Below are 15,364 nucleotides of genomic sequence, written 5' to 3'. Positions count from 1 at the left end.
TTCTAGTACCGAGTTCAAAGATGATAGAACTAGAGTCGAAGGTTTTTTATAAGACACCTAGCAAATAATTCACTCTCTCGCAACTCATACATTAATCTCACAATTAACGACTAACGAAGTCAGTCTATATATTCAGGTATCAATGTTAAATCGTCAGGTCACAGTATCAAAATCAATACAGCTTAGTACCATGTTCCCGATGATCTCGCTGAGCATCGCCGACCGATAACCACTATTGACCAGAACTGGCCAGTAAGTGACCGCTAACCTAGTCGATCTGCCTGTGTTCCAGGTCAAAGAAGATTGGAAGTATGTCGCGATGGTACTCGACAGGCTATTCCTGTGGATTTTTACACTAGCCGTGGTCGTCGGCACGGCGGGTATCATTCTCCAGGCGCCAACGTTGTACGACGATCGCATACCCATTGACGTGCGACTATCCGAGATCGCCTCCACCACTGCCAAGCCACACATCGTCACGAGCCTCTGAGGGACAATTGTTAATTTCTTTCGTTACATCCACGTACAACGCATGCTCACGTACACACAGTACATACACATACATATATAAATATATACATTAATACATGTACGCAAAGGCGCAAAGGAACAAATATAAGACGCGTTCACGTTGACCAGGGACTTTTGCGAAGAATTAACCCAGACGCGTTGTTTCCGATCGTTCTCACGCGGTTGTACTGTACCGAGTGGAGCCTAAATCCTGCCGTTTGAGTTTCCTCGCGATCGAGTCGTCCGAGAACAAATCTGGAGTAATCTGGATTAGGACGAACGATTCGTTACGAGTAATTATATCGTGTAGCTTTATTACTCTTTATTTTAATAACACGTTCTGTTATTTCAATGAGTTCAAAGTATCGAACACGTAAGAATCTGTATCAAACGTATGAGTGCGAAATTGCGTCAGTAGACTGCGGATGTTCTTGTGAATGTATCGTACACCTAAATTGCAGATCTATGACATAATTTATCACTGGAATTAATTGCTATTGCTTCTTTATTTTATCGCATTCTATCGTCAAGACCCGCAGTCCAGTGTTCGGGCGTTAATTTCCGTTTGTCGTTTGAACATTCGTTTAGGCTCTGTTCATTGGTATCGCGTGATTCAACGGAAACGTGTGGACATGTACTTAGATTACTTTGCAATAAGAGACGAAACGGAGGTTTCTCGTCCCTGGTGTTAATGACTGAAAGACTGAAGCCTCGACGAGTCTTCGATTTTTCGCGTGAATTGAACGGTTAACGGCCGATTAATCGCGGCCTGCTTGCTCGGATTGCAAGGATTTTCAATGCATACGCACACGGACAACCAGAACCTGGAGATGCGAAATAAGGAACGGAGAGTTATTATTCTCTGGGTGTTAAGAAAACAGGGTACTCTCACCTGTCATGCGCAATTTCAGATAGAACATTGTTTGTATTACTTGACGATCGCGGTTGGTTGACGTTATTCATTTTTATATCACCGCTTTTGCATTCTATGGAACCGATTGTTAGCCTGTCACGACATCCAGAGAATTTCGCCGTGCATCTCTGTACCGCACGATGGAAAATTGAATAAACTAGACAGTGAAACAGATAGTATCTTTCGGAGATTGAAGGTGAACGGGTTTCTTGATCTATGGTTTAACTGGTTCAGTTAAGAAAATTTATGTTGTTTCAATCTCTCCATATTTTTATAGAATAGAGAAACGAAATAGAATGTTACTCTCGATTTTAATTAGCTTCCATTGATATGGATTTTGTTGTATTTAAAATTTTTCCATAGTAAACATCCATTGTGTCCCCATGGTTTTCGTGTGTACGGTGTTCGCCGTCGACAAGCTGTCGCCAGAACCCATAGAACAAGAAACATGCTCACGAAAACGCTGGTAGCGACACCGCGCTCTAGCTCCACGGTTTTATTGTTAATAATCGCGGATAAAAGAGAAATTGTAAAGTTTAAAAACAAGGTATTAAAATTATAGGGAACGAAATCGGCGGCCGACGTACGCGCGCGTAACGTAGAATTAATAACGGAGCGATTTAAAGAGAGTTCAATTTTATGCCAGTTACATTGCCGGCGCAATTGTGATCCTTCGTACGAAGAGGACAAGGGAACGGTTGCCATCGGGAGTCATCGAGCATTTTAGTCGGAAGACAACGTTCAAAGCAAAGTGAAATCTATAATATTAATATACTAACATAGTAATTATCGAAGTACAGAGCGAGGATGGGAACTAACGTGTTCGGTTCACCTTGAAGGGTCAATGCAAACGGAGTAAGGGAAACGACAAAAATGGGACCGAAATGATATATTTACGTAGCGTCTGAAATGGTTTTGCGAGAACGAATCAGTTCATGGACGAGACGAAGATCACAATGATCGATGTGGATGGCATGAAATTCAACGAAGCCTGTTGCAGACTCAGGAACAGACAGAATGCGGATCACCGTTTCCGAAATTTACATCGAGCCTGTAACAATGGGGCCATATTTTCACAAAATAAAAGAAACAAAAAAAGATGGGGTGTGTTGGGGGTTGGGTAATAGAGAAGAATCGTGAGGGAAGCGAGTGCTGAGGGGATGACGCGTTTGTCTCGTTGGGGTTATGCAATTCTAAATGTCCACAGCCACGCGGAGGCGCGGAACACACGGGACAAAACGGGATGGAACGGTTGTGGGCCTAAGAAAGTTTAACCGACTCAACTTTTATTGCTCATATATACGTATATGTTCGTAATAAGGTAACTTTCGTAATCGTATTCGTTCCAGCACCACCGTGGACGTTCATTAGAAACTTTACACACAGCGTGCACGACGGAAACGGGAGGAGTGCGAGCCGTGTAACGGGGAAAAGGAAAGAAACACGTAATTGTTTATTGTACGATCGCGTTCGAATAATTTATTGTCTTCCTGAGGTACGAAATTACGATTTAATTTCGACGGGCAGATGAATCATGTGTTTTCGATTTGCCGCTGCCCTCGCCAAAGAAATTAGCGGAAAAACGATGAAAAGAACAAAAAAACACACACACACTCACACGTACATACGTACACACACACGTATACACATACACGATAAATAAATGAGAAAAAGAAGTAGAGTCTGATTGGTAAGCTGCTAGTTAAGTATATGTGAGTAGCCACGATACGTCTTAAAAAAAAGCGAAACAGCGTTCCGTCATTCGAGAGGTTTCTCTTCTTCATTGGTGTTTATTGATTTGACAATTAATAGAGCCTTTCGATCCATCTTCCAGGTTGATACTTTAATTGATCGCAGCCGCGGACACCCTGGATCCGTTCAGAGATGCTACAGGTGTCCGCGGGGAGTAGAGAATTGTCTTAAATTTTTGTACACTAGGCCCTGAGATGTCTGATCAATGAATCACTCTGCGGTGTACATCGTTTAGAGCCTTAATGTTATTAACGTTTGTAATAAAGAGATTTTACTTGAAACAGGCTAGCTGAGAACTAATACAAGTTTCATGTACAAGTGGACTGTGAAAGTATTGAAAAATATATAAATATATATAAATATATATATATATATATACTTAGGTACTCGGTTGGATAAGGTTGTGTAGGTCAGAACAAAATTCACGAAATCTTGCGTACAGTCACGGAGAGACTACTTTGAAAATGAAAAATAGACGAACCAAATGTGTAATGTTACGTTCGCATAAATCGTTGCATGTTTTTGAATACTTTCATGGATCAATATGGGTGACCTTGAACATGAACAAACCACAAACTCAGAAAAAAGAGAAGAAGAAGACGAAGAAGAATACAAAGGGTCGTTGCGGCCATTGCACTGGTATGAATTTCACACGTGAGAGGTTTCCTTTTCTTTTCCTTTATTTGCCGTTTGAGTGAACGTGAGACCCATCGGCGTGAATGTGCGAAAAGGTCGTACGAAGGAAACGAGACGAAACAACCGGAGAACGGGAAGAAAGAGAGAGAGAGAAAGAGGGAAAGAAAGGAAAAAACTGATTACACGTTATTACGGAAGTAAACGCAGTGATAGTTTCTCAATGTAAGTTAAAACAATTTAAACGATATACATATATAAATATTATAAATAACCATTACACACACGATAAAACAATATGGCAAGATATTTTGTGAGTGGTGTCTATAAGCTCGATTACGAGAACCATAAATAAACGAGACAGTTGTCTGACGTTCACAAGAGAGAGAGAGAGAGAGAGAGAGAGAGAGAGAGAGAGTGAGAGAGAGAGGGAATCCGTAAAAGGGTGGGGTTTTATAAACGGTGTTGAACATTTTAACGGTCGTCATTCACATGAAATGGCCTTATTCAGCACTCAGATTCACAACGCATTTCAGGGAAAGAAGTGTTGCTGTATTAAGAAACAAAGAATCGTAGTATATAATCATCGCAGCGAAGTAACCGGGTTCTGTGTAGCGCACAATCGATCGACATTATGATTAAAAACTTTTATCATCGATCCGATTCTGTACCATCACTTTTTACACGACTTTTTTCCGTTAACACGATCAAACCCATGCGAAACAATGTAACCGTTTCACGGACTAAAAACCTTCTCGGGACTGCGACAAGGATCATTTTTAGACACTAACGTTAATTATTTAAGCGTAATGTCACTCTTTATCGACATACCTACCTTCAGCTTCGAATGTTACAGGTAAAAGCGTTCATTTTATACAAGTTGTTTCAAGATGGGTGTCGAATGTAATAAATGTAAACAGGTGTCGCCGTATAGAATTTCCTTCGAGTACCGTATTCATTATTGTCAGATATGTATCTTGTTATTATTTTATTAGACTTCTTGTATTTCGATAGTACAAAGGAACATTCAATGTCTAAAACTTAGAACAGTTAAATCGGAGATCTTTCACGATTAAGAAACGAAATGACAGATATATTGGTTTCTATTTGATATAGCGGTGTGTTAAGGTCACTTTCAATATCATTTCGTACGACACTCATCTTCAAATGACCTGCCTGTATTGTATCAGAAAGGAAACAATGATAATTGTAACTGTTTAATTGCGGCAAAAGACGACATGCGTTTAAACATTCGCAATAGGATCTCTCCCTGCATACAGACATTGCCATGAAAATTAAGGTCGCTTCAGTAATTTTAATATTAATTGTTGTCTGATCGAAAACTGTGTTATACATTTGTATAATGCAACATGTTACACGATAAGTTTCTAAACCGATGTTTTAACGATTTTTAGAAATACGACGATATATTATCGAGGCGTGTACGCTGTCGGCGTATTGAATACAATTTTATTCGAACAACGTTCGTTTATAATATTTTTCATTAAACTGTATAACATCGTGGAACAATTCAGCCTAAATACATGTACTATATTTTATTGACACAGTCCAGAATGATCGGAAATAAAACTTTATATATCTAGGAACAGCGTGTTACTTGAATCATATTTTTGTTGTTATATATCATATAGTTGTTCAACCGTTTGCGATCTACTCCTTTCATTCAACCGGCGATACCTTATTTCAGAGATCTTATTATATCCATTATGACTCTTTGGTTAATCAGTTGTACACCATTATCTTATTATCAAAAATTCTAACATGCCCAAAAAGTTCGCATTATAGTTAAAGCTTATTTCATATCACAAAACCTTGGCTAATTAAAATTCTGATGTCACTGTGCTTGTATTTAGCATATAACAATTATAAAATTTGTGTGTTACAACACGCTCAGCTTGCTATATTTGCCATTAGCTTACAAGCATGCGAATGGTTGAGTTCTTTATCTACATAGGCGTAAATATATAAAACTTTTGACTACCGTTTTTTGTATTAAAAACTAATACCAATACGCTATACATATAAAGTTATTGAAATTCGAAATAAAGATTGTAAATTCAGGCAACTTTCGTTTGAGTGTTGTTGTAGGAATTATATATAAACGATTCATCCAATTTTGCATTCCATTTCCGGTATCTAGAAATCTGCAATTTTGTTATACGCGTTACATTATTCATTATTCTCTTCTTTACTGACCTCGTCCACTGCATCTGTTTCTGGTGAGTTCATTTCATTTGAATCAAGCATTGATTCAGGTTCATTTTGCTTAGCCTGCCGAATCCTTTTAAGTTTTTTTTTAATAGCTATTGCACCTAACATTTTAATTCATAAATTATTGGTATCATTTGTAAAGTATTAGAAAGTAATTAATACATGACAGTAGACTCACAGAGCATAGTCTGCCATAGTTCAGTCTTTTTTGATCTGTGAACAACTTTCTTTAAAGAATCCCTATGCTTTTTTTGGATTTCTGCTAGTTCAATTGCCTCCCACGTTGGAGGTGGAAATAAACAAATCTCAAGCCAATGAATAGCTCTTGCACATCCAATCAGTCTAAACCACACCTAAATTTTTAAATTTATAGTATACATTGTTGTTTTGAATATACACTGTTGTATGAAAATAATATTACCGAATCTATACACTCTACAATAAACCACAGCCATAAGCCTAGCTCTACTCGTGTATAATTGGCCTTCCCTGGCCATAACATTAATTTGGGCACAAAGAATACATACAGGTATGTCCTGAAACATTGTATTCAACAGACAAAGTTCTAATTTACGTTTAAAGAAGAATTTTACTCTAAGTAAAATTTTAGAAAATAATTCCTTTTTATGATAGCATACTAACCAGGTAAGACAATGAACGAAGAAAAATAGTTTGGCTTGTTTCTTGCCACCAGATGGTGGTACGCATAACAAAATTCTACATAAATTTACAAGAATTGTATCAATTGCCTTATAAAACAGGAAAGTGCTTACAATTGTACACCATCTGGAAAAAGTTATATTTAAAAATATAGACTGTAATGTCTAAAACTAATTAATACTATCATCATGTTACAATGACAAGTATTTTAACAAAGAATACGGTACAAGTAATCAAGCAAAGTTATATTAAAATGAAGGATATTATACTTTTCTTCGTAAGGGTTCATGATGAACGATGCAAATAGCAAATTTGCCCAGCCCTTTGTCCAAGCTCCATTACAGAAAATCTCTATTCCCGCTCGATGAAAATAAAAGCTTTTATGTAGGATCACTCCCAGCTCTTCGTAAGTCACTTTACGTTCTCCAGAGAAGACATTTAGTGTTGCGACATTGGATGATTTTAAATAACAAATACTGCCAAAGCAAAATCCACAATTCCACACAGCCTCAATTATTCTACTCCGTTGCATCAATGGTATACGCATACGGCGTAGCAGTGACTGTGTTAATAAATGAAATCAAAAGTATCAAATGTAGGCTTGTTACCCTTTATTCGCACAGTTTGAAATTAACCAAGAAGAAACACAGTTGATAAGTATATTAATGAACGCAATAAAGCAACGTAAAAGCAGTAAATACCGGAACCATGGCACTTACGTTAAGGCACTTTTCATACATAAGATATAAGATCACCCAAAATAGGACTAAGTATCCGGTGAGGACATCAGCTTTTTTTACTTTTGCATCGTTTATGTGTTGTACATTGGAGAATTGTTTGTCCCATAGATTCGGAACCAGCGGCGTAAATTCGGATGTATCGAAAAGCGAATGCAGCCCTACGGCCCAGATGTTTGCAACCTCTTCCAACATTTTCACCCCCTTTGATCTTCACCCTCGAATCGATTGAAAACCTTTAATTTGTGAAATTCATTGACATCGTATAGTTCAGTGTCATTCAAGTGTTGAATTATACAATGACAAAATCCATATGTATTGCTAATTAAAATTATGTTTCATAACAACAAAGATTCCTTTTTATTTCACCTCCTCGCTAACTACTGACTCGGTGCACAATGCAGCAGAGTGCACAATGCACAATTCCGTGCGCAATCGAATAGTGGGGAGGAGCAGAGATCAGCGCCGGTAGCCACGAGCAGTGACGAAAAGCGCCGAACGAAGCCGAGCACCTGCGAAAAGTGGGGGTTGTCTAATAAGGGCGAGCGCTTCGCACTTGCAATCAGTCTGTCCTGAGCTTTAAGGGAGGGTGGTTTTCTTTTCACTTCATGACACCCCCCATCTAGCGGAGAAGGCTCGAAACCATTCGACTAGAAGTTTGAGGGTTCTTCCAATAGATGGCGCCACCGATCCTCGACTCAAAGACAAAGATCGATATACAGATCCAAGAGGGACAAAGAGTGGATTTGGTGGTGCCATCTAGTGGAGACAACTTGAAACTACTTGGCTAGAAGCTTGAAGGGTTGCCCACTTTGCGGCGCCACCATTCCTAAATAAGAAACAGATTTTGAAAAATTATTATCTTAATTATTATTATCTTCAAGAGACCCCTCGAACCCCCGCGAGAGACACAGGAGAATCACCAAGAGACCCCTCGAACCACCACGACAGACCCCTCAGACCCCCACGAGAAACCCCTCGAACCCCCACGAGAGACCCCTCAAAGGCCATCGAGAAACTCCCAAATTTAAACGAGGGACCCCCAGGAACCCCCACGAGAGACCCCTCAAACCCCCACTAGAAACTCCCAAATTTAAACGAGAGACCCCCAGGAACCCCCACGAGAAACTTCCAAATTTAAACGAGAGACCCCCACGAACCCCCAAAATTTAAACGAGAGACCCCCACGAACCCCCAAAATTTAAACGAGAGACCCCCAGGAACCCCCAAAATTTAAACGAGAGACCCCCAGGAACCCCCACGAGAAACTTCCAAATTTAAACGAGAGACCCCCAGGAACCCCCCAAATTTAAACGAGAGACCCCCACGAACCCCCCAAATTTAAACAAGAGACCCCCACGAACCCCCAAATTTTAAACGAGAGACCCCCAGGAACCCCCGAAATTTAAACGAGAGACCCCCAGGAACCCCCGAAATTTAAACGAGAGACCCCCAGGAACCCCCCAAATTTAAACGAGAGACCCCCAGGAACCCCCACGAGAAACTTCCAAATTTAAACGAGAGACCCCCACGAACCCCCCAAATTTAAACGAGAGACCCCCACGAACCCCCAAATTTTAAACGAGAGACCCCCACGAACCCCCGAAATTTAAACGAGAGACCCCCAGGAACCCCCGAAATTTAAACGAGAGACCCCCAGGAACCCCCGAAATTTAAACGAGAGACCCCCAGGAACCCCCCAAATTTAAACGAGAGACCCCCAGGAACCCCCACGAGAAACTTGCAAATTTAAACGAGAGACCCCCACGAACCCCCCAAATTTAAACGAGAGACCCCCACGAACCCCCAAATTTTAAACGAGAGACCCCCACGAACCCCCGAAATTTAAACGAGAGACCCCCAGGAACCCCCGAAATTTAAACGAGAGACCCCCAGGAACCCCCGAAATTTAAACGAGAGACCCCCAGGAACCCCCCAAATTTAAACGAGAGACCCCCAGGAACCCCTACGAGAAACTTCCAAATTTAAACGAGAGACCCCCACGAACCCCCCAAATTTAAACGAGAGACCCCCACGAACCCCCAAATTTTAAACGAGAGACCCCCACGAACCCCCGAAATTTAAACGAGAGACCCCCACGAACCCCCAAATTTTAAACGAGAGACCCCCACGAACCCCCGAAATTTAAACGAGAGACCCCCTCGAACCCCCACGAGAGACCCCTCAGACCCCCTCGAGAAACACCCAAACTTAAACGAGAGACCCCCACGAACCCCCAGTCTTTCGTGGGAGTTCGAGGGGGTCTCTCACTTAAATTTGGGGGTTCGAGGGGGTCTCTCGTTTAAATTTGGGAGTTTCTCGAGGGGGTCTGAGGGGTCTCTCATGGGGGTTCGAGGGGGTCTCTCGTTTAAATTTGGGGGGTTCGTGGGGGTCTCTCGTTTAAATTTCGGGGGTTCCTGGGGGTCTCTCGTTTAAATTTCGGGGGTTCGTGGGGGTCTCTCGTTTAAATTTGGGAGTTTCTCGTGGGGGTTCGAGGGGGTCTCTCGTTTAATTTGGTTGTTTCTCGAGGGGGTCTGAGGGGTCTCTCGTTTAATTTGGTTGTTTCTCGAGGGGGTCTGAGGGGTCTCTCGTTTAAATTTGGGAGTTTCTCGAGGGGGTCTGAGGGGTCTCTCATGGGGGTTCCAAGGGGTCCCTCACGGGAGTTCGAAGGAGTTGTTGTTTTGAGTTCTAATTTTTTTATTGTCCCTAACAAAAATGCCACAAAAATTTGCAATATATCACATTTGTGGTTCAAAGTAAAAAAGCTCGAAAACGTCAAGACAGCGTACCTTTAACTCTTACAAAAATGGCTCAAAAGCTCGAAATCTCCAACGATTTGTGGCTCAAACTAAAAAAGCTCCAATGTTTTCGAAATTTTGTACATTCTACGGAAGAGAAAGGCGGCTCAAAAGCTCATAAGCCCCCCTAGATTAGTAGCTCAAACTAAAAAATCTCGAAAGGTTCAAATTTTCGTCGGTCCTAGAAAACTGAATATGGTTCAGCAGCTCGCAAGCACTTTTTGTCGTGATCGCTCAAACTAAAAAGCTCGCTATTTTTTGTTGTGCGCTACGGCATTGGAGCTGCGAGCTTTTGAGCCACTTTTTGGAAGTTAAAGGTCCGCAGGCATGCGCCTTTGAGCTTTTTTAGTTTGAGCCTCCGTACGGGTGAGTTTTCGAGCTTTTGAGCCACATTTGTGATAGTTAAAGATCCGAATTCGCGAGTTGCGAGCTTTTTTAGTTTGAGCTGCAAGGTGTTGTGGCTGCGAGCTTTTGAGCCACTTTTTGTGGGAGTAAAAGATTCGAAGGCTTAACTTTTTTAGCTTTTTTGGTTTGTGCCGCAAGATCAGAGTTTGCGAGCTTTTGAGCCATTTTTTGAAGGATTAAAGATGCGAAAGGTGGAAGTTTTTGAGCTTTTTTACGTTGATCCTAAAGGCCCGAGAGCTTGCAAGGTATTGAGCTATTTTGCTGTCACTATGTTGAGCATTGATTACTGAATATATGTGAATGAGGACAGTGCAGTTGATTTGATGACGCCACGAAGCAGTACCGACCTGGTACTATTTGGCTAGAAGTTTGAGCGTCCTCTCACTACGTAGCGCCACCATAGCTGTTTTAACAATAGGACTTTTAATAAATTAGACACGACTATTTTGTGTTATTGTTTTAATATTTATTAACGAAAGAAAACAGGCAATTACAAGAATAAACCGTAACAATCAGGCAGAGCGTGTAAATGTCTCCCCTTATCCAGCAATCCGATTAACCGATCGAGCAGATTGCAAATGGGAAGAGACGAACTTACATGATCGGTATTGTAAATCATTGATCACGAAGTCGTATAAGGTGTCCAGTCTATCTTATCCCTCGTCGATGATATAATTTCAATTCCTACCAAATGTTGTGTTTAGTTCTGGAAAGACGCGCATAATATTAAAATATGAAGTATAAATGTTGTTTTTATTAGACTTGTTGAATACTATTTTCTGTTACTTTATACATACGTTTCTTTTCTTTGTCACAACTTCAAGTTTTTCTACAGTAAATTTAATACCATTAAGAATCGTGGCGGCAAATGAGTTCTCTGGCAACCACAAATGTTTACTGTTATATTATAAACGATAATTTATTAAAATTATTAGTTCCGCCGTAATTTATTCTTAACCTATCGAATAATTTTTTTTCAAGATACGTTATGTATTTCCTTTATATTATTTTATTTTCGTACGTAAACGTGTTATTTTTTTAAATTCTATCATTTATCGGTATTTATTACATGTTATTTGTAATTTTTGTAGTTGAACAACTATAATGTCAGAAGCTGGATTGTTATTTGATGAAGAATTACATTCACCAGATATTTTCAATGATTCAGACAATGCTACAAATAACCATGAATTTTCTGATGATTGTAAGAGATTAATATATGCATCAGTTTCACCTGTATTCCTGAATTTATTATTAAATTATTTGGTTTTATAAAGCAAATTCAATATCCATTGACATGGACAAACCAGATTCTCCTGATGATTTACCCGAGTGGAAAGGTGTGAGCATGGATGAAATTCGTAAGGGTTTAGGAATATATAGTTGTCAGGAGCTTCCTGCCATATCTCCTTCTGCATCTCATACAGTATTAATATCGGTAAGATTAAAATGAGATAGAATTAAATAAAAGTTTTCAGTTATTACTTTTATATTTTAATTAGCATGTTTTACGAAACAGTTACCATTACCTGCACATGGAGTACCAAAGCCTTATCCTCCACATCAAGTTGATAAATGGTGTCAGGATTTTGTACGAATGCCACATTCAAAACATAGTCGATATCCGATAGATCAGGTATGTACTAATAATTACAGTATGCAGTAATATATGTAATGTTATATTTCAGAAGTAATGCAATTTATCTCATATTTTCTTTATATTTGAATGTAGGATAGAACCCGGCATTGCCGTAATAGATGGGAATTAATACAAGAGTCTTTACTTCAAAATTTTGTGTCAACACAGCAATTGGAAACCGCGATACTTTCTTATAATCACATATATGCACAGCGTTGGGATTTTGCAGCACTGCATCATTTTTTTGCTGAGGTAACAATTACAATTTCATACGTCTGATCGGATATTCTGATTACATAGTGTTTTCAAATCTAGGTATTTGATGAGGATGAAACAAATATTTTCTTTGAGGATTTGATGCCAAAGATGATTCAACTTGCTTTACAACTTCCTACTTTAATAACTGGACCAGTGCCTCTTTTAAAACGCCATACCAATGCAACAATTAGCCTTAGTCAATTACAAATAGCATCTTTACTAGCTAATGCATTTTTCTGTACATTTCCAAGACGAAATTCAACTAATCCACAATCTGAATATGGAACATACCCATACATTAACTTCAATAGGTATTTTAATAGACATTGAAATGAATTTGTATTAAGTAAGAATAATCATAAGTAATTGAATAGTTATGTAAATTTCATTTTAATATATATATACATTTATTTAGATTATTTTCAGCATATAAGGAAGAAAAATGGAACAGATGTGAATCAGTAATGGAAAAAATGAAGTGTATATTTCATTATTTTAAAAGAGTAACAACAAAAGGTGGGTACACGTTGCTTTTTACCTTAACCAAACTTATATTCAGGACAAGATTATTAAATATATTAGTTAATTTTATTAGAATGAGATAGGATTTGAACTTTACTATAATCTTGCCATAGAGCAGCCCCAGATGGTGTGGTAACGATCCAACGACGGTATATCCCAAAAGCAAATTGTCCAAAATGGGACGAAAAAATGCAGAAATTACCACCATTACACATTACAAGCAAAGGAACAATAGAAACCGATGGAGCTGGACTCTTACAAGTGGACTTTGCTAACAAGTATTTTACGTTTTAAAAATTAATAATGTATCAAATAGATCACTGCAATATATTATCTTAACACCTTATATCTTCAGATATGTAGGTGGTGGTGTACTTGGCTTAGGCTGTGTACAAGAAGAGATCAGATTTGTTATCTGTCCTGAATTATTAGTAACTATGCTTGTTACGGAAGAATTAGATGATACGGAAGCCTTAATTGTTTGTGGTGTTGAGAGGTATAGTAAATATAAAGGTTACAGTAACACTTTTAAATGGATGGGAAATTTTCTTGATGAAACACCCAGAGATAGTAGCGGAAGGCGAATGACATCGATTGTCGCAATTGATGCTCTTTATTTCAAACAGTCTCAATCTCAATTCAATATAAATAACATAACAAGAGAACTTAATAAGGTTATTAATTGAATGCTACACATAATTATAATAATGATTGTACAATGCCTAATATTGTAATTCTGCGCAGGCATACGTAGGATTCGCCGGATGTGAAAGTAACAAAAGAAATTTGCCCGCAATAGCAACTGGAAATTGGGGTTGTGGTGCTTTCCGAGGAAATCCAAAATTAAAAGTATTATTACAGTTAATGGCTGCCTCTGTAGCAGGTCGATCCGTTGTTTATTTCACTTTTGGCGATAAAAATCTGCGAGATGATATAAACGAGATGTATACACATTTCATAAAAAATGAGACGAGCATAGGTATTAACTTCAACTGAATCTTCTTTGAAATATTTCACATTTATGGATCGGATTACATGTATTATTTTTTCAGAGCAAATATTTTCTTTGCTGTTGCAATATCAAGAATTTGCTGGAACTCGTGAAATGGATTTTTATAAATTCTTATATAACAGAAGTAAAATAAAACCGTCGACACAGTATTTGCACAAGACACTGCTGTCGCAGAATTCAACAACTGAACTTGCTTTTAAGAGAAGTAAAAGCGTTAACATAGATGACAGAAGATCTTTTTATTCTGACGTTAAATATTCGCCAACCGAAGAAGAGAGAATACAAGGATGGTTGGCTAGTTCTGAAGCAAGTACCAGTAAAAGGAAGACAGAAATCGTAACTGAGGAGTACACGTATGTTACAGATGGGGCAGGAAAAGAACAAAATCGAGATAGAGAAAAGAATGAGAAACACATTCAAGATAAGGACAGCGGAGAGAAGAAAAGAAAACAATCTTTATGGAAGCTCTCAGAGGATATAGTACACACTAAAACGATTCATGAACATCGATTGTCCGGTCTTGAATTGTTAGATAAGAAGCAAGAACTTATTCCCCATCAAATGACTGACGCTTGCAACACACTAGCAGAAACTAAGAGCCAACCGATGGTGATATCACCTAAAGGGCATAGTACAAGCGAATCTATTCAACTATCAAACGAAACTTCTGCAGTATCAGCTTACAGGCGTGACTCGTTAATTAAAAAGTCTGGACAGCGTAAAATTTCTGATTTTTTCCAACGTACATCTTGAAAGTTATGGCACAGTACAGATCGAATATTTTAATTGAAAATTTTCTTATGGAACGTACTTTGTACATAAAATAATATTAAGATATAAAACAAGTAATTGTAAATAACCATTTCCCTTCGACCAGTGATGAATGCAATTACGAATATGAATGTATGAAGTAATAAACAAAATTCTCGTTCGCATTCCTAGTATATTTTTCTGTTATTACATGTTATAAAATACCTCGTTTTTGAGTTTGATTTATACTAATTAAACCATATTATTTTCATACTGCTTTTTCTAATAAAACTGGAATATATGTTCTGTTATCGTGACTATCTAAGATTAACATTCCAAGTAATTAATTTTTCATGAAATGTCATTTGAATCCTTCGCATCCTAAATTACGATATTTTTATCGTTCGTCCATAAGATTATTCAAATGGCACACCTATTGAATAAAAATATTTTTACAATCATCATAAAACGCGGCCGAAACGAATGTGAAATATTTTCAGGATATAAGGAGGTCAAATAACGAAGTCGAAATGAATCGAATGA

At 38.5% G+C, this 15,364-nt stretch overlaps 3 protein-coding genes across 11 annotated transcripts in view; 2 read left to right on the top strand and 1 right to left on the bottom strand.

Annotated features, from left to right (window-relative positions):
* nAChRa3 (nicotinic acetylcholine receptor alpha3 subunit) overlaps positions 1–3,099 on the top strand; it is a 134,132-nt gene extending 131,033 nt beyond the window's left edge. For all 6 annotated transcript variants that reach the window (XM_076367708.1, XM_076367710.1, XM_076367709.1 and 3 more), the window contains one exon: positions 293–3,099. In XM_076367708.1, the coding sequence (XP_076223823.1) occupies positions 293–490 (198 nt within the window). In that variant the 3' untranslated portion in view covers positions 491–3,099. The remainder of the gene's footprint in view (positions 1–292) is intronic.
* A 1,680-nt stretch (positions 3,100–4,779) lies between these two features.
* LOC116424544 (uncharacterized) lies at positions 4,780–7,889 on the bottom strand. Of its 2 annotated transcripts, none has more exons than XM_031971081.2 (7): positions 7,420–7,889; positions 6,970–7,262; positions 6,683–6,826; positions 6,462–6,576; positions 6,219–6,393; positions 6,026–6,141; positions 4,780–5,973 (listed from the first exon to the last, which is right to left on the bottom strand). In XM_031971081.2, the coding sequence occupies exons 1-7, from the start codon at positions 7,630–7,632 to the stop codon at positions 5,887–5,889; spliced, it is 1,143 nt and encodes a 380-aa protein (XP_031826941.2). In that variant the 5' UTR covers positions 7,633–7,889; the 3' UTR covers positions 4,780–5,886. The 2 variants fall into 2 exon arrangements, with proteins under 2 accessions (XP_031826941.2, XP_031826942.2); XM_031971082.2 differs by having other exon boundaries at positions 4,780–5,965.
* A 3,364-nt stretch (positions 7,890–11,253) lies between these two features.
* On the top strand, positions 11,254–15,006 carry LOC116424579 (poly(ADP-ribose) glycohydrolase). 3 transcript variants are annotated; one of them, XM_031971160.2, is made up of 12 exons: positions 11,286–11,657; positions 11,732–11,844; positions 11,918–12,078; positions 12,160–12,276; positions 12,373–12,531; positions 12,595–12,848; positions 12,953–13,053; positions 13,178–13,337; positions 13,415–13,733; positions 13,804–14,038; positions 14,112–14,361; positions 14,436–14,580. In XM_031971160.2, coding segments are annotated over exons 2-12 (1,857 nt in total). In that variant the 5' UTR covers positions 11,286–11,657; positions 11,732–11,744; the 3' UTR covers positions 14,437–14,580. The 3 variants fall into 3 exon arrangements, with proteins under 3 accessions (XP_031827019.1, XP_031827020.1, XP_031827018.1); XM_031971159.2 differs by having other exon boundaries at positions 11,254–11,378; positions 14,112–15,006; XM_031971158.2 differs by having other exon boundaries at positions 14,112–15,006.
* Positions 15,007–15,364: the final 358 nt, after the last annotated feature.

Source organism: Nomia melanderi, chromosome 5, assembly GCF_051020985.1.
Source record: "Nomia melanderi isolate GNS246 chromosome 5, iyNomMela1, whole genome shotgun sequence".
Lineage (NCBI taxonomy): Eukaryota > Metazoa > Arthropoda > Insecta > Hymenoptera > Halictidae > Nomia > Nomia melanderi.
Note: the sequence above shows the minus strand (reverse complement) of the source record. Positions and strands in the feature narration are given on the sequence as shown.